A 26,837-nucleotide genomic window follows, 5' to 3' on the forward strand; every position below is an offset into this window, starting at 1 on the left:
GAATTTTCTGAAGCATTTCAGTTGTTTTCTTCTGAGTGTAAAATTGAAGCATGAAAAGTTGAACTAGTTTATTCCATGTGGCTGTTGTCCTGCTAGCCAAATTGACGCTTTTTCTGCTAAAGTGAATGGAAATAGCCGAAGCAAGAGTTGTTCCTTAAAGACTGCTGGATGGTGAAATGTTGTGGCCACTTTTTGCAGCCTACGAAGATGATTGTAAGGTTTTTCGTGATCCAAACCATGATATATAGGTAACAAACTAAAAACGTTTGGCGGGATCACGAAAATCACCGACAATGTCCTCAAGTTTGATCGGGGAAGAAGGTCCTTTCTGTAATGCGATATAAAAAAAGTCGGCGGGGGCTTCTCGGTTGGTGGAGGATCGTCGGCCATAGCAGCCGAAGTTAATGGCGGCGAAGGATCGTAATGAAGGTAATTAACGAAGAAGAACAATTTTTAGGTGAGAACTTACGCAATTGCTTTATCATTATTTTTTCGGCGATAGGTATGTTCAATTTCTTTAGTGGAACCAGACCTTAATCTCATGCAAGCATAAAATTAGATCTAATTTACAGAAGGAATTTAGTAGTACTCGAATTTTATTATTATCTTTAAGCATTAGAGTTGAACAACATAGGCCTAAGCTGCTGCTAACGTAACAATGAATCTAGGAATACGTGTGCATAAACCAACAGCCAGGTCACAAGAGAGATATGAGGGAGGCTTTCCGTGCGAGCACGGTTCTAATTAAGTAACCTCAATCTTTCAAGTTTCCTAGACACCGTTGGAATATGATTAAGATTTATGGAATTAAAATTTATGCAAAGTCAGTATTAATTTTTTTTTTTTTTTTTTTTTTTTAAGATTTATGAAAGGGTGAAAATACAAACATGCAAATACGATCTACTTATACAATACTAGGTGCAGTAGCATGTGAAGATACTCTACTCATACAATACTAGGTGCAGTAGCATGTGAAGATACTCTACTCATACGTATAGCTATACGAATAGGCAAGCTTGTGTCATCGATAAATACTTCCATGCATGCTGCAGGCAAATATACATCGATTAATACATATATGTGCGCTAATTTGTAAATCGATATTACGTAAACGATATATCAGCGATAACAGGCAAATTTGAATCACTCATGCATTATCTAAATACATTAGCATGCGAATAAATATAGTAAGCGACGCAGATAAATCACGACAAAACTAAACATGCAAGGTATTATACATAAACTAAAATACAACTCTTGTATTGCATAATAATTCGATTTCGACAATACTCATTGAGATTGCGAAAGTGTCATATAGAGCGGCTTTATCCGTAGGGTTTAGAAATAACTTACCCAACTCGAATTTAACCCTCGTTGGAATGTTCTCCTCTTTCTTGACAAAATCGACTTATTATACAATACCGTGTCGTGATATCGTGAAATACTAAACATGCAATAATAGACACTTATACATATAAATATAGATAACCATGCAAAATAGTACCATTGGTATGTACATATACATTAATATGCAATTCATACCCACTTAATCGCATATAAATATTTACGGGCGTATTAACATGATTCATGCATATTTCTAGCCTAAGACGTCAATAATAATCCATAAACTAATTTATAATAACTACGTACATGGCATTCATGCAACAAAATAATAAAAAAAAAATAAAACTTTGGAACCTGTAGCTTCCCGCTAGTCCGCCAAAGAATTGAAACAGACGTTTCAAATCGTCGACGTGATTAATCCCAATAGAATAGTCGAATTTTCAGTTACAGGTCCAGAGAGTGGGGCCTGGATATGGATCAAGATAGATCGAGGGGGATCTTTGGAGGTAAATTATGAGCACCAACAAAACAAATACACCAGCGGCTGGCGGGTTAAACTCGGAATGGCGTGTCAATTCAGCGCCGCAGCGTGTCAATGATGTCACAATGAGTTCAACTTTGCACAGAACCCTTAGAATCGCCTGCAGTGTACTTCCCCAATCCTAACTTTCGGTACTTGGAAGTACAGGAAAAAAAAATTTTGAGACAGGTCAGTTCGTTTGGTTTCGACAATGAAGAAATAAGAAAAAAAAACAGAAAAATAGGAAAAACAAGGGAGGATGAGAGGGGTGTTTCCCCTTGGAGTAAAGTCCAAACCGTAGCACTCGTCCTATGCCTTTAGAACAACAGTGGCGCCATTTTGATATCCACTTTTCACTACGTTAGATATTGTCTCTCTAATTTGACAAAAGTGCAATTTCAAAGTTTCCTTACTTACAAAATTTCGTGTTCATATAGTTGGAGTAAAGATTCGATCTAACCTAAAGTCTAGGACAACTACAACTTGGTTTTTACTATTAGGGAACTAGTGAGTAAGTTTAAAACTAATACTAGATTTCTTTCCTACACAAACATTAAGAAAAACATTAAGATTTAAATTCATGCAACTAAACACAATATGATTAACTAAAGAAAATATGGAGAGTTAATCCTCCTCATGTGAAGTTAACTTTTGTTGTTGATTTTAATAAGTTTATTTTATTCTTCCTAGAACTCATAGACAAGTCTAATAGAAGAAAACTTGATCCCTAACATGTATGGCTCATCTCTAAGCTCATACATGCTAGCAAGTGGAATCAAAGCAATGACTTATCTCTAAGCTCATCACTTTGATCCCTAACTAGACACTACACCAACTATCATTTTGGGATAGGGTGTAGGTCTAGTTGTTCTTCCTAAACAACCCACCAAACCAACAACAAAGATTTTTCCCTCACATGAGTTTGATTAACTCCCCAAAGGGAAGTTAGCTCATGATCCTTGGGATGAAGGATTACAAGTTAGAAAGTATAAAAAGAGAGAGAGAGAAAAAAGAAAAAGAAGACTAATTATCTCTCACTTGCTTTTGATTTATTTTCCACTAGAAGAAAACCAAAGTTTCCTCCATTAAAAACTATTACAAGCTTTCTTACAAAATTAAAAACTAAATAATAAAAATGACTAAGGAACTAAAATAATACAAGGTAAGGAAAAGAAAAGGGAGTAAATGGAGTGTCCCCCTTGTTTTGTTTTCTTCTCCATTTGAGAGACATCTCATTTCCTCCCATGTGAAACATCAAACCACATTTACTTCATTTTTATCCACCACATTAAAACAAAGTGACACCTTACTTTTTTTCACTATTAACACCTAATCTAATTAATTACATGCAAGGTGTCAACTTTGCACCAATAATTTGTTATTTTTGTCTTGACATGCTCCATGATTGATGACTCATCCAATCTTGCGGGCCCGCATAGTGGGTCCCTATGTGCGATCGATGGCGGTCCGATCTTTGGGCAATTTTACAACTTTCGCCTATCGCGTAGAGTTCACCGCGACATTGATTATGCGAGCAGCTCACTTGTCGTGATTCGAGTCTGGTTCAAGAGGTAGGAGCTTCGGAAGTTTGATGCTTCTGTGCGGATTTGGAAGAATTCATATATATGTTGTTCCTCGTGCTTTATCGCAGGTTTAAATGATATTTCCATGTTTACTGCGAATACCTGCAAAAGTATGAAAACATATTTATTTCATGATTATTAAACACATAATTAACCAAATTTATATGTCTCAATGGGGTTTCATAATACACTTTTGGGTGCTTATCAACCACCATTCATTGCAATTACTCAATAGAGTTAAAGCAGAGCACGACTAAATAACGACGTATCTGATCAGCTTCACTCAACTATCTCTATAAAACCCCAACTCGCAAATCTCTCTCTCCCAATTTTTGGTGTGAAGACTCCTCTTACGATTATTAAACCCAACACATTTTTTTACGTGAAGACTATTCATTGAGGTTTGCAATTTCGCATGTTTTTTGGGTTACATTTGTGTAAATCCCTATCATCTTTATCAATTCAATTCAATTACTTTGTGCTGGTAGTTCATATTTCTCAATTCAATTCATCTTTATCCCCATTGTATCTGACCTCTAAATTGTATATGCCTTCTTCAGAAGTCTGTTTATCTTTTAAAACAACGAATTTGTAAGATTGTTTCCTTATGCCTTGGTTAGTGTTTTACTATATAGATGCTCTAATTTTTGTTTGATTTTTCTTTTTTGCAACAACGACCAACTTCATCCATTTTCTATGTCGGCTATATATCCTCTGAAGAACTTTCTCCATTTTGCTTTAGTCTTTTGGAAGTTTATATGCTTAAGGTATGTTATTTCGGACTTGGAGCATCTATTTGATGGTGAAGGTACTTTTCTTTGTATATACAAGCTTTCTTTTCACACCAACAATTTTTTCAGTTTTATTGAGGTCTGATGAAATCTTCCATAATGAACTTTTCATTAGTGCAATACTACTAACATTTCTTCGTCTTATGGATGACTATACTACTTAGGTTTTGTTGCTCAAAATTTCTTTGGTCAAGCGGGACAACCTTTTGATATTTGGGATTGTTTATTGATGATGTTGCTCACATATTGGTTTGCGTGCTTCAAATTTTCAATTGCAAGTTTTCACCAAACTATTGTGTAGAGCGCATAGGTTTCTAAATGCAATATTGAATAATTGTCACCAAGCTGTTGTTTATGGTTATGAATGATAAAATGCAGATTGTTCAAAGGAATCAGAATTTCAGAGTTTACTTGCCATAGAATGTCAAATAAGCTCTGAAATAGTTGTGGAGGCATATACAATTTCAAAGGTTAGATACAATGGGGATAAAGATGAACTTCAGAGAATATGCATTGTGAGAGTTGACAACTATTTGGTGTTTCAGTTGGGGATGCCATCTAATGTGTCTTATTTTGGTGGGTATAGATTTCAAGTGTAAACGCTCATGATGAATTCTTAGTGTGTGGACCTCCGGATAGTGCTACATGGCGATATCATGTATCTTTTAAGTACCACCACAATGTGGATGTATCGGTTGGTATGGCAGAACAAAGTTGTATCTTCAAATTTCAATTTAGTTCAATTTTGTGATTTCGCATTATAACTGACTTGAGAAGTAAATTCATGTGTTCGATGTCGTAGTTTTTTTTGTTGAAAAGTTTGTTTGGCAAAGAGGCTTTGTTATCTCAATTACCAAAGAAAGTTGAAGACGCAATGAATCGTCATAACTATTTTTATCCATGGTCAATTCAGTAATGGCTTTTTATTTTTTATTTTGTAGTTTGCAATATTATTATGGCATGTATAATAGTTTTTTACTTTGGGTAAACACATCTGAAAACATGCGATGAAAAGAACTGGTTCCACTAATTCAATATTTCAATGAGGTCCAGACTATAAAGACAAAACTGCAATTACTAGATTTTATCTCATGAAAAGTAATACTCTATAGTTATTGATGAAGGATAGTCTTAAAAACAACTAAACAAGCTTCCTTTTATAGTCCTAAGGTTTTGCCTCAATCAAGTAATTTATTCATGTCTATTGTTTGGTTATGTGAGTGTGTAATTTTATTTGAGAATATGGCTCACAGTGTGCTTAGAGCCTCAGACTACTCAATGTAAATTTATTTTGAAGATTCGAAGATTGTCTTGAAAATCAATATTTATGTGTCTATTGCTCAAAAAAGCGGTGATTGTTTAACGTTTTTTCACAATTGATGTATTGGACAATGTTTCATATGGCTACATATGAACTTATGAAGGTGTGGTAGAGAACAACATCTATGTCATTTTTATTTTTATTTTGCTAAATAGAGTTTCAGTTGTTTTTGTTCATTTTTTCCCCAATAATTCGTGTATAGATTCTATAATATTGATAGGTACAGTTTACGTACCCAACTATCATTCATGTCCGACTGATCAAATTATTTTGCACATATCAATATTCAAACTCGAGATACCATAAAGACTTTGAATGGGCTAGGCTTGGGCTTGGGCTTCTACCACCCTACACTCTAAAGCACAATAAATTGTAAGAAAACGATCCAACTTCCATTCCCTTCCATTAATTTTTTTCCCTTTAATCCTAGATTGTATTAAAAATTTCCAAGCAAAAAACGATCCAAATGGAAAACGAAACAGCTCTAACACACATAGCTCTTTCAATGGCTATAAGAAAGAAGATCTCAGGTTCCTTTTTTCGTTTTCTCCCCCTTACTTTTGTCATTGTCCTCTATTATATCATGTTTTCTTATTTAGTATTCCTAATCTCATATAATTTTGTTTTCAATTTTTTTCCAATAATCTCTCAGTTTCAGTCCATGGAATTGGTTGCATTTTCGGCAAAATGGTGATTGATGAGAATGCAAAACCCTCCAATTTTTTGGGGTCTGCAAAGATAAAAACTGGATGGTAAAAGGTCACCCTCCTTCTTCGGGTAAGTGACTAAGTGTTTTGAATATTTATCGACTACTTTATTAGGGCTTTATTTCTATTTCATTTTTCAAAATTTTATGCTATGTATGTAATTCCTACTCCGAGGTTAGCTTAACATAGACAAAACCATCACCTGTAAGATATTTAGTTGGAAAACTTCTGTGTTGGTCCTGATTAGCACAATTAATGTCATAGAAGACTTCGGAAGGCAGAACAAAGTCATAGAAAAGGTAACACGGGTGAGTCATGATTATTGACGACCTTTTGGGTTGAATTGATTGGATTAGCTACAACATCTGTAAACTTTGGTGAAAGAAGCCAATTTGTGCTTTTAACTTCCATTGAAGAATTGAACAACCGTTTTGCAATTTGATTGGAATTAGAAGATTTAGAAGATGACTATCTGCTATCACAAATTAAATCATCAACATTAAATCTTCCATATATATATATATATATATATATATATATATATATATATATATATATATATATATATATATATATATATATATATATAATACATTGACATATATATGAAGTGACAATGTGCCTAGCAACATTAATGTATTATTTTTATAAGCTTACTGATAATATCATATTTTGATTAGAAAATATGTAGATAAGGATCGAACTCTATATATTCCATATCCAGAAGGACATCTTCTTTACATAGCACTCCATGTAATTAGTTACGAACCATGGTACTTCTGAGATATTTCACATGTGCAATACCTTTTGTTATTGCAGAAGTGAAACACAGTGGTTTTTGTCATCCATCTAGGATTTTTTCAATTTTTCATCATCTTTTTAGAGTCTAAATTCCAGTTTTCATGTTTATAATGCATTACTGATCAACCTCATTAATGTTTCAATTTTGTTAATGATCACTAATTTAGCTTCTTCTATATGGAAATGATGGAATTGTTGTACTCAATGATTTCAATCTGGAATCCAAAAACATTTGTATTTAATACCATGAAGACCCGTGGACCGCCTTGAAACCTTACATTGGCTTGGCAAAGTACAAATAACAATCTTCCTCACTTCCTCAACTCAAAGTTTGATATTCACTCTGTCCGTTTATTCATCTCTTTTCTTATTTGTAGACTTGTAGTTGTGCAGAGAATCTCTACCTAAGTGAAATTGTCCCTTCTCAGGTAATCTCACTCTCACGAACTCTTTCTTTCATTTGATGTATTTTCTCTAGAAGAAATGTAAAATCAATATGCGTTTTCATGAGATTTATATTGCATGAATTATAGGGATTGGGCCATTTGTATTGAAATGTCATAAACACAACGCCAAATTCATGTGGAATTTCTCTAATTGAATCGACTTAGCTTGATTGAGTTTGAAGTTGAGTCGGCGGGGCTTTCCCTTTTCTTCACTCTATAATGCTATTGCTATTGCTATTGTATCACATATACATTCTTTTTACCAAAACTATTTTAAATATTAATTTTATTTCTTAGAGGGTTTAATGAGTTAAAAATGCATCAACTTGATTGATTGGCAAGCACGAGATGGCAACAGCTTCACACTAGTTGAGGAAGCTGAGCTTATTATGAACATATTGATTTGGTTCCCGTTTTGAAATATTTGGAAGTTCAAATCAGATTTGTTGTATGCAAATATGAGGTTCCTTTGGAACTCAAATCAATTCGGAATCGATTGGTTCTTAAAGACAATAATAACACTTTCTTAATTCTTTTCTTCATTATATTACAGATTGCTCTCTTTGAGGAAGTTTCTTCTCCAACTCTGCTTTCGAATGCAAAGCTTGCAACAATACTGGTTCCTGAGACTACTTCCATTACTATACCAGTTTTATAGTCTATGTGATTCAATTTGGTTCATCGTTTCAGTTTGTTTATAAAAATGTCTCTCATTTTCACTCGCTTTCTTTTAAGAATTTGTTCACATCCAAGTCGAATTTGTTCCCAGTCTGTATAGATGTATAGATCCATTCAAGCTAGGTACTCATAATTAGCTTATGTTCTCCTATGACTATTATTTTTGGGTTAAGGAAGTAAGGTAATGTGCATAAGTAGTTAATGTGCAGACAAGGAATTGTCTAATAATGGCAAGTTGAATCAGACACTGCAGCAGTTGCAAGGTTTACATGCCACCGTTCAGGCCTCATTATGATACGAGAACGAGGTTGTGGAATTTTATTCTACGTGTGTAGTACAATATGGATTTCTAATTTTATCCCAACGTTTAGAGTTTTTGGGGTAGTCAAACATATGAAAATTTACAAGCGCGATGTTTCGGCTAAGCTTATATAGGTTCTTCAACTTATGCAATCTATTAAAAGTCACCAACTGTTTAGTGGTGTTTATGAATCAACTGTTATAATGATGTTAATCGTCTAAGGCAAAGGACTGGCCAAAGAGTGCACCAAAGCAATGGCTAGATTCGAATGAAGAGGCAACCAAGTCGGTGTAAGGCAAAGCTAGAAAGAAGAATGTTCCTTGGTTGTACAAATAATGCAGCGCTCATCTTATCATGTAGGTTTTGTTGTTCTAGGATTCCAATATCTATTAAAGAATCATGCTTGATCGGTCAGTGGTGTCTCGCAATGACATGGAGTGCGGTTCAACCAGTATTCACAAGTACCACCCACTGCAAATCTCTGGCAACATGTGAAGCGAGTACTTAAACAATTTGTTTTTTGAAATCAGAATCTCAACAAAAAAAGCGAGTACTTAAAACAATTTGTTTTTTGAAATCAGAATCTCAACAAAAAAACAGCCCGTGTGAAATTTTCAGCATATAAAATTACCTATATTTACCGATAGACTTGCATTTTACATTTTTATTGCCATATTTTGCTTTCTGTTGTGATAGCAACTTTGCAAATAAGTACTGACAGTTAGGGCTGGAAATGGTGCGGGTTTTGACCCGAATCCGACCCGATCCAAATCCATTTCAACGGGTTTGGACCTTAATAATGAGTCCAAATAAGAAAATGGGTCGGATGTGGATTATCCATTTTTAATTCGGATTCAAATATGGTTTTACTCTAAACGGTTCGGATCCTCCTAGATCCGAATCCAAAATATAAAATTTTGTTAATATATCTTCCAAATAATAATAGGTCTCTCTTGTTTGTAGACACGTGGGTGATTGAAAACTTGTGGTTCGCAATTCGGGTTGGGTCGGGTCGGATCCGATTATTCCATTTACAGAAATGGTTCGGATATGGTATGCCATTTTGGATCCATTCGGGTCATGGATCCAGATCTGGTTTTGTATTGAAAAAATAGATCTGGGCATGGATATAGTCTGATCCGACCCGAACCCGCTTCATTTCCAGCCCTACTGACAGTCAAAGGCTCTTCATCCAACGACTAGAACTGGGAGTTCATAATCACAATTTTAGTTTTTTTTCCTAAGTTGAATTTGTATTTAATAATATATATCATATCCATATTCGAATTGGGTATTTTACACCATATATGCTATTTTAGAATGCAGTTCATGTATTTTAACTTTATCGCTCACCTATTAGGTAGGGCAAACAACCAGTATTGCTTGGGAGTCTTCATGTCAAGTAGTTTTGCAAGTTCCAACATAGTGAATTCTTGCCACCATTACAGAGAACTTTTTAATTTTCTACGAAAGTGTATGTGTACTTCATTACTTTGGTTTCAGTTCTGAAGCCCTTACATCAATGGTCTGAAAGCAACGAAATAGTTATGTTATTGTTAAAACATTTGTAACTTTTTTGTGTTTTAATGTCTAATGATTGCACTAAATGTGAGATGTCTTCGATTGAATTGTAATTGTTTTGGGAATAAGGTATAGTCGTATAGACAATGATATTTTAGAAAAATCCACCTATTCAGGTTCTTTCTATTTTTAACCTTGGCAAGTTTTAATTTCTTTGAATTTTGCTTAATTGATCTACTCACTCAAAATGTTAAATTGTCGAAGGAGCATTCGCTCTTAATATGTTGAATGCATGCCAAAGGCATATTGAAATTGGTAGAAAATTTGCCTCAATTAATGAACATCAAAGTTTTGCAAGGCATTGTGAGCTCAATAAATGCAGGATGATTATTTGATTTTTTGGGTAGGACCCAATTTAAACTTTATAATTGTCTAGAAGGTACAATCACAGTGGAACATCTTATCATTCCGATTGGCATACCAATGTGCATACTAAACTTTTGCTAATAGAGCACAGAGACTTAGAAATGTCATCCGTGTCGAAGTCTTTACAAATTTTCTATTCTATTTTAAGGCTTAGGCATCATGATTTGCTCAATGTAAAAGAATTTCATGTGTGCCATGGTTTTCTTCATTTGATGTACAAGAATTATGCAATGTTACTTGCAAATGGTTGATCCAGTCCATTAGAAAAGTTTAAGCGAAGATTTTGAGCCAACAATTTGGATCTAATTGAGATTTGTCTATGGTAAAGTAAATAAGGATTGAAGCGCTAGATGCTTACAACACTTATTGAGTTTTTTCTTCATATATTATAGAAAAGAGAGTGAAGTAATCTGGATCGTGTTGCATAGAAAAAGGTTCTTTGAATTTTACGAATTGGAATTGAGAGAGTAGAGTCAGGTTATCCTATTCAATTTGTAAGTTTTCCGTCAATTTTTCCGTTCTTCAAGAGTTCAAGAGATATTAACAAGAAGAATGATTTGATCAGTGGTTTATATATAGCACATTTTTTTTTGTTATATTTGTTATTTTATTTTATTTATCTTCATTAGTGTATATGAATATTGTAGTATTTTATTGTTCATATATATAACCATATTATCACTTAATTATGGCCAGCAAAAGAGGGTAAATATTTAGGGGGGAAAAAAATGATTTTGGTTTTTCCAATAAATAAATTATGTTGTTTAAAACTTTTATACTTAATGATTCCCATATATGTTCAGAAGATGATGGTACAGTTACTAGGCAATTATAAGTAAATTAAATAAGATGCACACACTAGTATTGAGCCAAAACATTCCAAGACCTTAACGCCCAGAAAGCGGGCATATTTGCTAAATGATAATAGACACTAAACTTAAATTATATTTGTAAGTCTCGATGGACATAAGAGTTGATTCGGGCAATATATGGGAGAATATGAATATATAACTAATTTGAGCTATATTATTTGTAGGCATGTATGTAAAAGAAAATGTGTACAAATTTTAAAATATATAGAAAGATGTATAACACGGACAACATAATATGCACCTCATAACCAATCGTGCCTAGGGTTATACCTAGAAGAATATATAGTAGGCTGTTTACCCGTCTGTTTATTCAAAATCGAATATGTTTTCCTATATTCTTATTATTATCGATAGATTATCACAAGTCTTTTTAATAAAATTTCGTTTAAATTCCTAGAACTCCATGACTACCCAATATCATGAAACACAAATTTGTACATCAAAATATAGTAAATACCAGCAGCCCCAAACATCTATCATCAAGTTACAATTCGACAACGCTGGCTATTGCATCCAATAATGCTTAATAACAAAAGAGTAATAATAAAAACATAAAACAATGGTTTCATAAACCTCGATTAAAATCTTAATTCAGAAAAGAGAAGGGAATGGATCTTGTGCTCAGTGGAAGGAGAAGTCGTTTTAATTGATAGGGCTCACGGTAGAGGCTTTTTTACGACCTCATCCCACTGCCCAACACACATCCCTGTGTTTTCAACTCATCATTGCATCCATCAATTAAACTCTTTTTACTCTCTTTCAGTTTATGAAAACCTTAATTAATAATTCATTAAACAATATATATTTGAAAAAAGTGAAGGCTTCAGTGTGTGTAACAATCAGATCATTGATTTTCATCTCACTGAAATCCGCTAAGATATAATAAATTTATCATCATAAGCCACTTTTAATCTAAAATTTTCAAATACAGAAAACAAAAATATAAAAAGATTGAAAGAAACGAAAGCTACTAAAGGGAACGCAGACATAAACGACTGTGTTGTGTTGAGTGGAGAAAGGTTTGAGGTTTAAGTGGTTTTTATAGATTGAAAAAAAGAACTAGGGTTAGGGTTTTGGGAAAGGGCAAAAGAAGAAGAGATTGAATTGGGCCTTGAATAGAAGCCCATGCTATCTCGTATTTTTAGCCTTTTAGGCGTTTTTCTTGGACAGAATTTCATTGGGTGGTACTGGTTGCAATTAGGTGGTGCACTGTTCTTTATTAATCGCCGTTCATCTCACCCTTTGAACAAAATGCCGTGAAATATCGTTAGATGTCAAGAAGTCCTTTTAAGTGTCAAAAATTTGGAGTTGAAGGTCCGCTTGGTTGGATGTAAAAGTTGGCATATATGGAAATGATTGTTTTATAAAGTTTTGTTTCGGAAACTTGTACAAGAGATTTTTTTTTTTTTCAGATTTCTACATGCTTGCTTGGTTGAATTATTTTTGGAGGTATTAGGGTTCTTTATAAATTTGGGTTTAGAACCCTAATAGTGAAAACTAGAGAAGAGTTGGGGAGGAAACTCAAATTTCGCGAGATGAAATTTCAATTTCAGCGATATTGAAATCAAGTTAGAGGAAGAACACATAGAAAAAAAAATGGCATGAGTTTTAGAAAGTTTTGTTGACTTTCAAGTTGCAAAAAATATCTTCACATTTTCGTAGTTTTAGAAATATTTTCATGGGCCCCACCCAATCACAACTCAACCAAATCCTTATGGAAACACGTGGAAAATTTTCTAAAACAAAGTTTTCTCATGTTTTCTAGCTAAACAAGTGGACCTGAAAAGTTGAATTTTGTCAAATCACCAATACCTCCTGAGAACTGAAACTTACTGCTGATTATATCTTGACCAGTTTTATTTTTCTTACACCGCACACGCCTTGACTAATCCCCTTGCGTAGTGGCCCTAAGGGGATTCGAACTAGCGACCAACCCCAAGGCCAGATTCACTTTATAAAAAAAACATTAACTATTTGACTACATTATATTCTGATTGTGGAACCCCACTAGTTCAGATTTTATGAACAAATGGATGGATTATGGTTTTAAGAACAAATGGATGGATTATGGTTTTAAATGTTAATTAAACGACCCGAGATTAGGCCTTGACTAGATTTTGGACTCCGGGCCAACCTCTTTTAATTATTTAGTTATTTTACATGATAGGATGATTTTTTTTTTAATCTAATTTCATTTTAAAATTTTGGACTTTGTAGTCTCAGGCTAAATTTGTTAGATAAGTTGTATAGAAAAATAACAGCTCACAGAACTTGATTAAATTCATATATTATAATATTCAATTCAATTCATATATTATAATATAAAGTAGATTTTTTAGACTTATATTTTAGCATATTTGGAATTGTAAAAATTGCAATTGTACGGACCTATTTTTTAGCAGATTATGAACTTGTAAAAATTGCATTTGCACTTACATATTAGAGAGCCACCTAAGAGAGAAAAAAAACTATATCACATATAAGAGTGCCACTTAAGAGAAAAAAACTGTATCACATATAAGAGTGCCACTTAAGAGAGAAAAAAAACTGTCTCACATATAAGAGTGCCACCCATATCACATATAAGAGTGCCACTTAAGAGAGAGAAAAAACTGTCTCACATATAAGAGTGCCACCCAGGAGAGAGAAAAAGCTCACTTAAAAGTCTATACTTTAATATATAGAGATAGTAGATTACATTAGGATATAGATTACATTAGGAAAAAAGTCTCTACTTTAGTATATAGAGAGAGTAGATAGTACATTAGGATAGTAGATTACATTAGTCTCTACTTTAGTATATATAGATAGTAGATTACTTTAGTATATAGAGATAGTAGATAGTAGATTACATTAGTATATAGTGTTTAAACTTCCGCCAGACGGAAAAATAGCTCAATATAGAATTCAATATGAACAAGAAGCGTATCTTGAAGAGAAAACTGTTGAAGTATACACCCAGAATATGTAACTACTCACGAATAACATATTACCCAATGTTGTTAATCTGATCACCACTTGCAAGCCTAAGCAATCTCATACAACTATGACATATATAAATTAGTTTTGAGTGAATATTGGCAATATACATATATATGGGCACTGAAAGAACGACAGGATTACAACAGCGGAGCAACAGCACCTGCAAAAGTAAACACAACTTCAGAAAAGACACTCAGTAGCACAACGTAAGTAGGAGAAACCCAAGTTCAGGTGTAATTGACATGGACTGCTCCAGTATGCCCTGAAACCACTGGTTAGCTCAGTGCTAATCAAGATTCCCCTAGGAATTCAAGAGTTGTTCTTATATACGCTTGGTAATCTATCATATGCGCTTGTTCTTATTGAAGTCCCAGTTCACAGAGAGTGGGTGTTAGAATCTGAGTGATTTTAACTAGCATATCCGAGAGGTATTTTTTATCATATGCAAGAGGTATTCATGGCTGTATACATACTTGGACTCTAGCAAGTTTCATTAAGAAAATCGCCTGGGCTAGCCAAGTGATTGCAGCTAAAATTTGATGAAGCATTCTAAGTGGGACCCCTGGAATTGTAATTGCCGAGTTTAAACACCCTCTGCATGTTTCTCTATTCACGGTTAGAATAATTAACATGTCAGTAAATGTTTACCCTGGACAATAAACTTCCAAAACTTCAGTTCCTTTGAGATCAAGTAACTTTGCAAAAGCTAATTGAACTCTCTCATAAGCTTATAATATGATCCCATAGGAATAAAATGTCATCAAACAGTAATCTTAGGTAGTTTTCACAGTTTGAACACAAGTGTCTTAAGGTTACACGGAAATTTATGCACATTTGTATGTACCCATGTATAACATATTTCTTAAAGGCTAAAACCATTACTTACATGACTATTGGCACAAAATATGTTGAGCAGTTGAAAAAACATTTAACTACCCAAATTGTAACTGTATACGTACCATCAGTAATTTTCTTTGTATCCTCACCCGACTTCCAGACAATATCTCCCAATCCTGTTGAAATGCTCTTGTAAAACTGGTCGTTTAAAATGAAAACAAGGTCAAATTAATTAGTAGGCATATGCAGGGATAAAAATCACAAGATAATCCGATAATGGTTGGTAATTTGATGCTTTATTCTCAGGAGGCATGATTTCTATGCGGTGCAGCAAAATCCAAGATGCACCAGTACAACAATAAGAGTGCGGAAGAGCAACGAAGAGCATGAATATCCATTCATATATACCTTGTGAAATTCTAGGGTGTCTCCCTGGGATTTCCGAAGCTCAACCATAAACAACGACGGAGCAACCTCAAAAATCTGGGCAAACAAATAATTTGAAAGAAGTATTAGTATCTGTAAATGAAATACAGCAATGAGACTTCTAGATGCACAATTTCTCTAAGTAAGTGGCACATTGACTCAATCAAAGCCGAATCCACCAAGGACTTATGATTTGAAGAGATATACCTCTGTTGCAATAGATAAATGGCCTTTCCGTCCAGTTTTCTCCCCTAGCAGTTTCATCTGAGGGTAACAAACAAAACTGCTTTTAACAGAAATAGAAGAGGAACACCCCATAGATAATAATCATCAATACAACTGAGCCCACCATACATGAAAACACAGTTCTGTGGGGGAATACATGCAACTGAAGGTAAATGCTATTCTCATCGTGACAGAAAAAACCACCCCCACTCCTTAAAAAAATTAAAAATAATAAAAAATAAAATAATAAATAAAATAATAATAACAATAACAATAACAATATAGTACATAAATAATATGAATACTATAACATTCTCAATCCTACAATCAATGGTTTTCAACATAAACGGTGAATTAGCAACCTAAGATATTATAAATTTGTAATCCAACATTGATATGGTTCGAACTGAAGCTGCACAAGTGATATAGTGCAGATATAATGAGCATATAAACATTTTGATTTTGCCAACCCCCGAAAAAAAACCGGTTCAAATATGATATCATGTATAAACATGCAAGTTTACAAACCCATGCGATTAAGCAATCTATGGCATTCGAAGTAATGAGAAACATTAAGGTGAACAGACACCTTAGAAAGCATTGATTGTAAGGTGTTTTAGCATTGCTACCTTCTATTTTAACTTGTGCAGAAAAAGAAAAAGAAGGAAGTCTAACCACTTGGTATAAATTTTTACGAGACAGCGGAACAAAGAACAAAGAAGGGGGGTTGTGTACCTTGTACTTATTTTTCTTCACATTGAATCCCAAAGGCATGGCAGCTTCCTCAATTTTTGAGACTATCTCATTAGCCGGGCTTTTAGATGTAAATCTTGTTTCCCTTTTAACAAGTCCCTGCTTGCAGCAGGAATATCAGAACCAAGAGATGAAAAGAAGCAGCAATCATTTATGTAAGATTAACAAAATTATGTTGCAAGTATTAATTATATATGGCTGTTTTCACAAATTTTAATATATACAATACCATAAATTAACATTTTCAGTCAGATACTGTTCCAGAGATATTAACCATGTTGTATTTTCATGACTACTTTCCTAATAGACCTAAAACAAGAGCACAAATGTAGATAAATGCAAGCATTTGATGATCGAGCCCGTTATATGAACTCCACCACCAAAAGTAGATTTATAAAATCAATTGAGGGCTGATTTTTGGTGAAGATAGTCTTCTCATAATGGAGAAACTTCTTACAAAAATCAGCCCAAACGAAAATGTTTTAACATTATCAAAAGTTGTTTTGAAATTTGAAAAATTTGGACCATTGGATAATTTTATAACACTGTAAGTAAATTTTGATACGTTTAGACATCTTCAAATGTGCTGATTTTTTCTAAAGATGATCTATATTGTGGGGAGAACATCTCCACCAAAAATCAGCTTCTAATTCATTGTTTTTCATGGTGGAGTTTTTTTGGAGTTCGTATAAGCGGAGTTCATATAACGGGCAGGTTAGATGATATCACTTGTCTAATTTATCAAACTGGACATGAAAATATAGACATATAAGAAACTGTTAACAAAACCCTATGCCCATATGGTTAAGATTGTTGACTAATTTCGTACTTTCAAGAAGGTACTGAAAATAATATTGTCAGTTCTGTTCACATCTCAAATTGTCCACCTTTCTACGTATTAATCTCATTTTAGAAATAGGAACCCGGGGGTTTCAAAACTAACCGCCTGCTTTTCAAATAGAGTGCTGAGATTTAGACCCTGAGATGTGGAGATGAGTTCAAAGGCATTCATTGCGACTGGTCTATCTTCTCGACTCTCAACAACGAGATTTCCAGAATCCTATACAGAAGAAATTAGTATATTTAAAGATTCATGACGATTACTTTCTTTGCAGAACGTGATAAGGAAATATCATGTCCTTTGATAGAGAACAAGGTTAGAGGAGTACCCCACATTCGTCAAAAATAGCATCCACGTCATCAAGAGTAACATCTGCTGGTTCAAAAATGGGTGGCTTATATCCTTTCTTGAACCATTCATTTTCTATGACTTCAGAAATTGTCATTCGCTATTATGGAGCATTGAGTTGTGGAGATATTTTCATCAACATATAAACAAGGACAATGCAATCAATTAGTCTCAAGAAGCTGAACAAGACATTGTCAAAATAACAGACAAGAGAAAGGCATATACCGTCAAGGGATTGGGGTCCAAGATCCTTTTGACCAATTTCTTTGCACTAGTAGAAAACCATGGGGGGCAGGTAAAGTCCGCCTTGAAGATCTGCAATCAAATGGACTCAATATGAATCTCAGACACGCTCAAAAATAAAATCCTTACCTACAGAACTCATTCCCTACAGTATGCAATATCTGATCCTAACAGAGCATGGTATTCTAACGAACCTACCCCCAAGACACACACACACACACATTTGATGATTACCTTTTTGTATAATGCCATCAGATTGGAATCCTCGAAAGGTAAATAACCTGCCATAAGGACAAAAAGGATGACACCACATGACCACAGATCTGCCTTTGCTCCATCGTACCCTTTACTGTTTACCACCTGAAAGAGACAGTATTTGTATAAAGTAGAATCCAAAAGGAGAGACAGAAAGAGAAGAGAGGTATTGTAAGCTATTTTATGAAGCAGGAGATCATCCTAAATTCAAAGCTACATACCTCTGGAGCAACATAGTTAGGTGTTCCACATGTTGTATGAAGCAGTCCATCTTCCTGAAAGTTCAGTTAAATCTTTACAAGCACTGAAATATGACTTCTTAGTCATTGCTCCACAAAAACAAAATCAAATAATCATAGGGTATTCGCAGCAAAAGATGATTAATTGTTTGGAATAAACTTCTATTAGGCATTACTTTCACATTTACTAACAAGCAAAAAAAACAATGAAATAGATGCCACCACACTCACTCGAACTTGCTGAGGCAGTGCACTTAGTCCAAAATCTGAGACTTTAAGAGCTCCATTAGAATCGAGTAGCAGATTCTCCGGCTGCAATAACCAAATAATGGAAAAGATGTCTAACTCTGTTCCAACTAATCAAGTTTGTGAAAGGGAGGATCACAAAGACAAAACAAGGGATAATATGGAGGAGCCTCGAATCCAAAACTTTTTTCACCTTGAGGTCCCTATGAAAAACACCTCTGCTGTGGCAGTAATCCACGGCATTAATGAGCTGCTGAAAATAATTTCTCGCTTCATCTTCCTTCAACCTCCCATTACTAGCCTGTCACGAAGACCAGAAAAAAAAATGAATCCATAGAACCCTATAATGACTGAATCCTACACCATTAAACCTAAGTTACATTGACACGGATACGTGTATCCGTATCGGACATGGATGCAAAGTGAATTTGAGGTAAATCACATACAATATAAGTCTGATATGTGTCTGACACGGACATGTGGACATGTATCCGATACGGATTTTTTTTTTCAAAACGTGTCCATGTAATATAGCATTAAACCAAACTGCTGAAGGGACCAAATGTATTGAACCAAGAGCTTACAATTTTGTCAAAGAGTTCACCACCAGTCACAAATTCCAGAACAATGTATATCTTTGTCTTGCTAGCCATAACCTACACAAACAGCAGTCAACTACGGTAGCTAGAAGTAGAAGTAGAGTAAAACATTCTACAATCAAAATCTTCCACATGTAGAAACAAATTAGCAAAAGAGTGTGGACTTGGGCAATGCAGTGAATTCCCAATCTACACACTAGAGAACGCACAACTATTGGTCACAGTTCACTAATGAAACAATGAACTCGTAAACAAGAGATCAATATATGGTGAAGATATATTATTGTGAAAACAATGTGATAGCCACCTACCTCATACATTCGTATAACATTTGGGTGTCGGATCAATTTCATGGTTGAAATTTCCCGTTTGATCTGTTTAAAAAGAAAACTGATAATCAATAGCTAGCAAATAAGACTTTACCTACCACAAATGGTTGCAAGTGAAACTACACAAACATAAAGACAGAGTAGACTTGACATATACCATTAAAAACATGAAAACCAAAAATTTGGAATAAGACCAGAAGTTTCAGCTCAAATATAAAACATTCCTAATTCCAATTGCAATTTCAGCTTTCATACACAATTTTTTCGAATAGCTTAAAAACTATATACAAAGACCTGTACATGATTAGTGGATAGCAGTAGAACACTTTATCTAAAACTACTAAGAATCTACTTTACGAATCTCTCGTCATTATTCACCAATCAAGATATCCTAATCAGCGGCAACATACTACTTATGCAACAACCATTTATATATCTGATACCAATTTCTGCGAAACCAAGTCCCTACTCTTCTAAGCTTTGTCAACTAACAGTTTAGGCGCGCGTAGACCATTGAAACATCACATTTAATCACAATATATCAAGCTGATTTGCAACCTTGCCACCCATATAACTTTCTTTATAAATTTTTCTATAGGAAGAAAAAAAAAACATATTTATAATACCTGACTGATCATCTTATGCTTAAGAAGCTTTTCTTTGTCAAGAATCTTAATAGCAACATTAGAACCAGTTTCAACATTCCTCGCAAACTTGACTTTAGCAAATGATCCTTCACCAAGTGTTCTACCTAACTCATACTTCCCTATTCTAATTCTCCCATGTGACGACTTCATTCTTCTTTTCCAATTTCCAATTTCCACCTTCTTATCTTCTTTGTTTCTTTGTTTCTTTGTTTCTTTCTTGTTGTTTAAATTTAAACAACGATAGATACTAAGACCTCTTCTTCTTACAAGGTTGCCACACTCTTGACTTAACAATATTCATCTTTCCTTGTAACTTTTTTTTTTCCCCTGAACTGAAAACAACAACACTATTTTCTGAATCAAAATTTTCTTAGATCAAACCGCGTGACTAATAAGAAAGACAGGTGCAAATATAACAGAGAGATTTTCCATTGGAAAACTTTTTTTGTTTTTCTTTTGAAGGATGGTCTTAGGAAATGGAATTTATGGTTCGATTTAATGTTTTGGTTTTCTGGGAATTGTTTTGGAGTTTGAAGTTTGGGGACACTGAATCTACGCGGAATTAAAAGTTTTGATGGTTGGCAAGTTTTGGAGGAGACGTGAATATTTGTGTATATACAACGAAGAAAAAGCATATTATTATAGCAAAGTAGGGAGAGTGTATGCTGTGCATCGAGGTTGGACATGGAGGACAAGGCAAAATTGAGTCGGACAAAACACGGGACAAAACTTTGGAGGGCACGGCAAATTTGAAAAGAACGACAGACATATTGGAAACGTTTCAAATCTTGTGGTCCTGTGCACTAGTTGAGTTCAAAGTTCGGACTTAGCTTGACCTCTACAGCTGTATGTGGCCCCGATCAGCTTGACGTTTACAGATTAATGGCAATACAATATTAGATCCCAATGAGTTCAGAGTTAAGACAGTTGGTGGCATTTTCAATTTGATTTATTATATTATATTATTATATATATTGTTATTTTGGATTGAAAACTTCAGTATCCTACAAATTGCAGGACTTCAAGTATTTGTGTGGGTCGACTGGTTATTTTCTTTTCCAAATGGCTCCAGTCTATTGGCAAGCAGAGCAATGCTTCTTTTATTCTCTAATCCATTCATTTGGTTATTTTGGTATGATGATCGAACGTAGGTCATCATTCAATTATTACAACAGAACAATTGCTTCTGGTCTAATACTCTAACCAACTTAGATAATACCTAACCCAGTGAACACTAAACTAAGATTTTATTTTATTTCATTATCCTTTCAATAATGCTATATAAAATACAGATAATATTAATTTGTTTAAGCAGCTTAATTACTTCTGTTTATGCCATGTCTCATCTTTTGAAATTGGATATTATTGAAAAATACATCGAGTTATAGTCAATGTTGAATCTGTCGTACAAAATGGTGAATGGCATTTGAAATTAAGTAATGTGCTCTCTCTGTTTTGCATTTATCACATTTCATAATCAGGCATACAAGTGCAGCTGGACTGCTGGAGTTGGAGAGTTTAGTTTAAGAACTTAATCATGGGGTTTGTAAGCTGACCCATGTGCTTTGTCTAGGAATGCTAGATAAGTGAATGGTTCCTTTTGATCACGAACGTGATTAGTGCTGAATTGTTGATAAGTAAAGGACATATAGTGGCATTTGTGGTCTAGAGCATCTTCTACCCCGATTTTTTTTTTTTAAAAAATGGCATATCCTTCGTGCCTGGCTATTTTGTATTCCAAAAGTGGGATGGATTGGGTCTGTGTCTTTCGTATCTGTGCTGTATTGGGCCTGATATTATGTTAGTTAGGGCTTCAATCCAAGTCTGGTACTTTTTGGCCTTCTGGGGTTGAATGTTGCAGTAAAGTTTTGCTGCTAACATGCAAGTATGTGCAAAGATTGTTTGCAGGGAAAGGGCAGTGGAGCCACCACGGTCCCCTCATGTGCGTGGACAGAACCAAGATTCAACTGTCTGAAGGTGAAGAAGAGCTAGGCGGCGCGGGAGTAGTAATGTAAAGTTAAGTTTGGCGGTGTGAATCAATTTGAACATTCTTCTAGTTAAATGCTAGTGTAGTAATTAATGGAAAATTTCCAAATCTTTGGGGTGAGGTCGCATCCGCTTGGTTCTATTTCCATCTATGAGGCATATATGTGCCGGACAGCTCACATTCTTATCACGGCGCTCAAGTTATTTCAGCGTAGACTCGTTAAAAACTCTCCCTATGGCATTGAACCGTAAGTCCTTAAGCAGACTCCATCACTTTAACTAACTTTGTTGGGAATTGCCTTGTTGGGATGGTTCACAACTTCACAAGAATAACATAACTTTCACACTTTCTATTTGACACAACCACTTAGGCAGCCAAGTGGTAACTGGTAATATTTTTTCTTTCACCTTGTTAAGAATTTTATGAATTTGCAGCTCTTCATATATTCCAAGTTAAACGACTAAGACTAGCAGTATTGGCTCAAATACACATTTGTTGGAATCTCTTGTGTATTTTTAAATACTAGTGTGTGTGTGTGCAAAGTGGAGGAGATGAACAAATAATGTTCTCTGCACTTTAGTGCATAATAGATAGTCCCACATTAGTTATCCACCACATCGGGTCGGGTTCAGGCTTGGGCTTGGGCTTACTATTGTGGGTAGTGGTTTGACCAATTGCCTAAACTTGTTTTGCTTTTTTCTTGAGCAGCAAGTTTTGGTGTTCTATTAGGAGTTGGTCTCTCTTTCTTATCTGTTTAAGAGACCGACCTAACCTCTATAAATAGGACTGTGAGTCCATAGAGGGGAGAGACTTTAATAGATCAGAAACCCATCTCAGAGAAACATAAATGATAACCTATCCTATTATTCTTCTCTTCTTCCTATGGCCTTGGATAGAGTTATATTCTTTGTTCTAGAGGGTAGTGCATTTATAGTGCAAAGTCGGGGCTGGCATTTGTTAACTATTGAATTACGTGAGGAAGACGCCACTTCTTTGCCTTTACGCACCATTGGAAGGGGCGAAATATTTCCTTAAGGACAGCCTAATCCGCGCCTTGGTTATTACCTGTTAATTTTGTCCTTGTCTACTGTTCCTTCTGTTCTACTCTAGTTGTTGTGTTGATACAACTATTCTAACAACATTTATAAGGGCCGTTATGATTATTAGTGCAATGAAGTTTGAAAGAGATACTGGCAATGGAGTTGGATGTCCTAACGCTAACTCAAGAAATTCTCATTCCGTAAGTAAATCGGTTGAAGCCATAGAGATGATATATTGATGCCTATAAAAACAATAACGTTGCGGGTCGGAGGCCAGTAGTAAAATACAGTGCTAGTACATTATTAAGTTTGATTATATGGGGGAACAGTGAGAAGTTTTGGTTATTGGATTAGTGGGGCGTTCGGCCTTCCGAAGCTAAGGCTAAATACTATCACCTGTTGGCCTCCTACGGAGTAAGGAGTAACGGGATAAAACCTTTGTGCGGTTGTGCCCAAGGTTTTGACCGTTAAGGAGGGATTACATCCCTAGCTTTTTATTGAATATTTCTAAAATACATCAACTCTTGTCTATCCTCCATTACAATTTGACTGAGTTTAGCATCTAAAAGAGGATAAAACAAACTCATAAAATTCTCTACTATACTAGGACTACCCACATGTAGAGAAGCCAAGTAGTCTGCGCCCCTATTGGCTTCCCTATAGACATGTTTGAACTCCAAATACTCGAACAAAGGGACCAACAGTTCAATCGCTACAAGGACATTGAGATAGTACCACGGTGGCTTCTCTACTCTATTAATAGTTTGAATAGCACGCAAAGAATCAGACTCCACTTCCACCTTCTTAAGGTTTAGTTGAACAAAACTATGAAGAGCTATTTGTATAGCTAACATCTCTTGGTAAAGGACTGATTTGTTTGAGTTGCTGCCCGTAAAAGCAAGTATTGTTTCACCCCATTCATCCCATATAAGACCTCCAATACTTGATACATCATCCCCGACCGACCCATCTGCATTTGCCTTAACCCTACCAGCTGCTGGTTTAGGCCAATAGCATTGGATAGGAGTCATGTCCTTGTAGGTAGCATGAAGACCCAATCTGATCAGAAAATTATGATTATCCGAAGTGTCAGGAACTTGACTCATATTAGTTTGAATGAAGAGTCTAGAATCAGCTATAATCTTCTAAATTATATGTTGCATTGTTTGCTGAGTATCCTTGAACCTTCGATTATTTCTCTCTGCCCAAATCTCATAAACTGAAGCGCATATGAAAGACTTAATGATTTCAGCTTTAATCTTCTGACCTGAGCACAATCTAAAGATACTTGACCACTCTCTGTTAGAGCTTCTAACATCAGTGATCACCCCCAGAAAGTTCTTCACACCACTAACCACTTGTTTGGAGAAGCTACACTCAAAAAACAAATGTTTGGAGTACTCATCACTGGCATTGCAGAAACAACATTGTGAATGAGAGAGTACATGCTTTTGAATAAGGCGATCTTGAGTCTGTAAACTATTCGAGAAAAGCTGCCAAGTGCAAAAAGAATGCCTTGGATGTACCAGCTTGCCCCAAACAAGGTTAGACCACCTAACTTGAACTCTTCTCCTTCTAATGGCTTCATAAGCAGAGTTAACTGAAAAAAGCCCATTGCATGAAGGCGTTCAAACTGTGGCATCAACATCTAAGTTGCCATGTATCTCAGTAGACTTAATAACCAATTTAAGTTCTTCATCTTGAAGCAAGTCTACTTTAGAATTCCAGCACCCGTCAGTAATCAAAGCATCAACTGTTGCTTCCAGTCCCACCACTGTACCCCAATCAAACAACACTTGTTGGTTATGATAAAGAGGGGTATCACTGCACCAAAGATCATGCCAGATCTTTGTATTCACACCATTAGCTAATCTCTGTTTAATGAATCCACTTGCAAGGACTCTAGTCTTAAGAACGTGTCTCCAAACCCACCTAGGAATAGACATAGACCAGAAATGCTTAGTCTTAATGTGTTGTGCAAGAACCCACCGAACCCAGAGACCATTTGCTTGAGAGGCCACTTTGAAGACTAAGCCACAGTAGACCGCCTTATTCCATTTGTGCAAATCTTTTATGTTGAGACCCCTTTCCTCCTTAGAGAGACACATGGTGCTCCAGCTGGCCTGATGCATCTTGTTAGATAATTCTGGACCACTCCAAAGGAAATTGGAGCAGATGCTAGCAATGTGATCCAGTGTAGAGGAAGGGAGCATGAAAGATCTTGCCCAATACACATGAAAAGATGTCAAGACTGAAATGACCAACTGAAGTCTTCCAGCATGTGACAGAGCCCTCGCTTTCCAGCTAGTTATCTTCACCGTGACCTTCTCCACTAAAGGCAGACACTCTTTGATACCCAACCTAGACGCCACCAAAGGGACTCCCAAATAAATAACAGGAGGAGTGACAACTTAATGTTCATGGAATCTGCAAGTCCCTTAGCATCATCGCGGCTCATACCACCAACCAAAATCGTAGTCTTTGCATTGTTGATAGAAAGACCAGTTGCAGCAGCAAATATATCCAATCTTTGACTTATAGAGTTTACCGAATCAAAATCACCCTTAGAGAATATTAAGAGGTTATCAGCAAAACAAAGATGTGACAATTGAATCTTCTTGCACTTGGGATGGAGCATGATAGACTTGGAATTGATACCTTCCTTGAGCAAGCTCCCTAAGATCTCCATAACCAGGACAAAAAGATAAGGAGATAAGGGGTCTCCTTGCATGATACCCCTTTTTCCTTGAAAGAAACCTTCTATAGAACCATTGATTAGTATAGAGTAATAAGGAGTTGTAACACACAAACAAATCCAATCAATCATTCTTTGGGGAAAGTTAAATTTCTCTAACATATGAACAATAGAGTCCCAACAAACCATGTCATACGCTTTCTTGATGTCTACCTTAATAGAGAATCTAGGAGAAATATGAGCTCTCCCATAGCTTTGGAGCAGCTCATGAGAGAGGAGAAGATTATCTTGTATATTGCACCCAGGGATGAAAGCAGTTTGGTTGGGTGAAGTCAAACTTTCAATAACATTCTTCAGCCTGTTGGTTATGATTTTGGTAATGCATCTATAAATAACAGTGCAACATGCTATTGGCCTGTACTCTTCCACTCTAGAAGGATTGTTAATCTTAGGGATCAAACATAGAAGCGTGGAATTAACTCCTCTAGGTAGATGACCAGAAGTAAAAACATTAAGAACAACATTAGTGAAAGTCTCACCCTACAATGGCCCAACAAAACTTGAAGAATAATGCATTGAATCCATCTGGGCTAGGGGACTTATTGTCATCCATAGAAAATAAAGCATGTTTTACTTCATCAGGGGTGATACTCATAGCCAAAGAATTAGCAGCTTTTGAGGACAGGATGCTAGATGTAGCAAGATCATTAAAGAACTCAGGCTTAACTGTGATCTCTGCTGCAGTCCCAAGAAGGTCCTTGTAGTATCCCGTGATCTCATTAATAACTTATTGTTGAGTTTCCAGCTTCTCCCCAGCACTAGTAACCAAATACC

General features: G+C 35.3%; 2 protein-coding genes, 1 long non-coding RNA gene and 2 other non-coding genes across 6 annotated transcripts in view; 1 reads left to right on the forward strand and 4 right to left on the reverse strand.

Moving 5' to 3' along the window:
* Positions 1-5,039, forward strand: part of LOC147519070 (uncharacterized) — a 29,020-nt gene extending 23,981 nt beyond the window's left edge. For both annotated transcript variants that reach the window (XR_015214184.1, XR_015214183.1), the window contains one exon: positions 4,617-5,039. This is a non-coding gene — a long non-coding RNA (uncharacterized LOC147519070). The remainder of the gene's footprint in view (positions 1-4,616) is intronic.
* Positions 5,040-11,927: 6,888 nt separating this feature from the next.
* LOC147519071 (small nucleolar RNA Z152/R70/R12) lies at positions 11,928-12,043 on the reverse strand. The gene has a single exon (XR_015214655.1). It is a non-coding gene; the product is annotated as a small nucleolar RNA Z152/R70/R12 (small nucleolar RNA).
* Positions 12,044-12,129: 86 nt separating this feature from the next.
* LOC147519072 (small nucleolar RNA R11/Z151) lies at positions 12,130-12,215 on the reverse strand. The gene has a single exon (XR_015214672.1). It is a non-coding gene; the product is annotated as a small nucleolar RNA R11/Z151 (small nucleolar RNA).
* Positions 12,216-14,172: 1,957 nt separating this feature from the next.
* Positions 14,173-21,086, reverse strand: LOC147519073 (CBL-interacting serine/threonine-protein kinase 23-like). The gene is made up of 15 exons (XM_086590732.1): positions 20,261-21,086; positions 19,617-19,679; positions 19,291-19,362; positions 18,900-19,007; positions 18,692-18,772; positions 18,443-18,496; positions 18,201-18,326; positions 17,949-18,038; positions 17,704-17,823; positions 17,478-17,594; positions 16,517-16,633; positions 15,764-15,820; positions 15,539-15,613; positions 15,253-15,328; positions 14,173-14,453 (listed from the first exon to the last, which is right to left on the reverse strand). Exons 1-15 carry the CDS (start codon positions 20,429-20,431, stop codon positions 14,431-14,433), a joined length of 1,350 nt encoding a protein of 449 aa, XP_086446858.1. The 5' UTR covers positions 20,432-21,086; the 3' UTR covers positions 14,173-14,430.
* Positions 21,087-23,802: 2,716 nt separating this feature from the next.
* LOC147519074 (uncharacterized) lies at positions 23,803-24,414 on the reverse strand. Its single transcript, XM_086594057.1, has one exon. The coding sequence runs from the start codon at positions 24,412-24,414 to the stop codon at positions 23,803-23,805; it is 612 nt and encodes a 203-aa protein (XP_086450183.1).
* Between the last annotated feature and the right edge of the window lie 2,423 nt (positions 24,415-26,837).

The sequence above is a fragment of the Coptis chinensis genome, chromosome 2, assembly GCF_015680905.1.
Source record: "Coptis chinensis isolate HL-2020 chromosome 2, ASM1568090v1, whole genome shotgun sequence".
NCBI classification, from domain to species: Eukaryota; Viridiplantae; Streptophyta; class Magnoliopsida; order Ranunculales; family Ranunculaceae; genus Coptis; species Coptis chinensis.

What these genes read in the sequence shown, in the direction of transcription:
- LOC147519074 (XM_086594057.1), bottom strand. Translation starts at nt 24,414, where the DNA reads ATGAGTCAAGTTCCTGACACTTCGGATAATCATAATTTTCTGATCAGA.
- LOC147519073 (XM_086590732.1), bottom strand. Translation starts at nt 20,431, where the DNA reads ATGAAGTCGTCACATGGGAGAATTAGAATAGGGAAGTATGAGTTAGGT. An exon ending in CTCTATTTGAAAAGCAGGCG is followed by an intron (nt 16,634 to 17,477) that starts GTTAGTTTTGAA and finishes TGCTGCAAGCAG; the next exon opens with GGACTTGTTAAAAGGGAAAC. An exon ending in ACACCCTAGAATTTCACAAG is followed by an intron (nt 15,329 to 15,538) that starts GTATATATGAAT and finishes TTAAACGACCAG; the next exon opens with TTTTACAAGAGCATTTCAAC.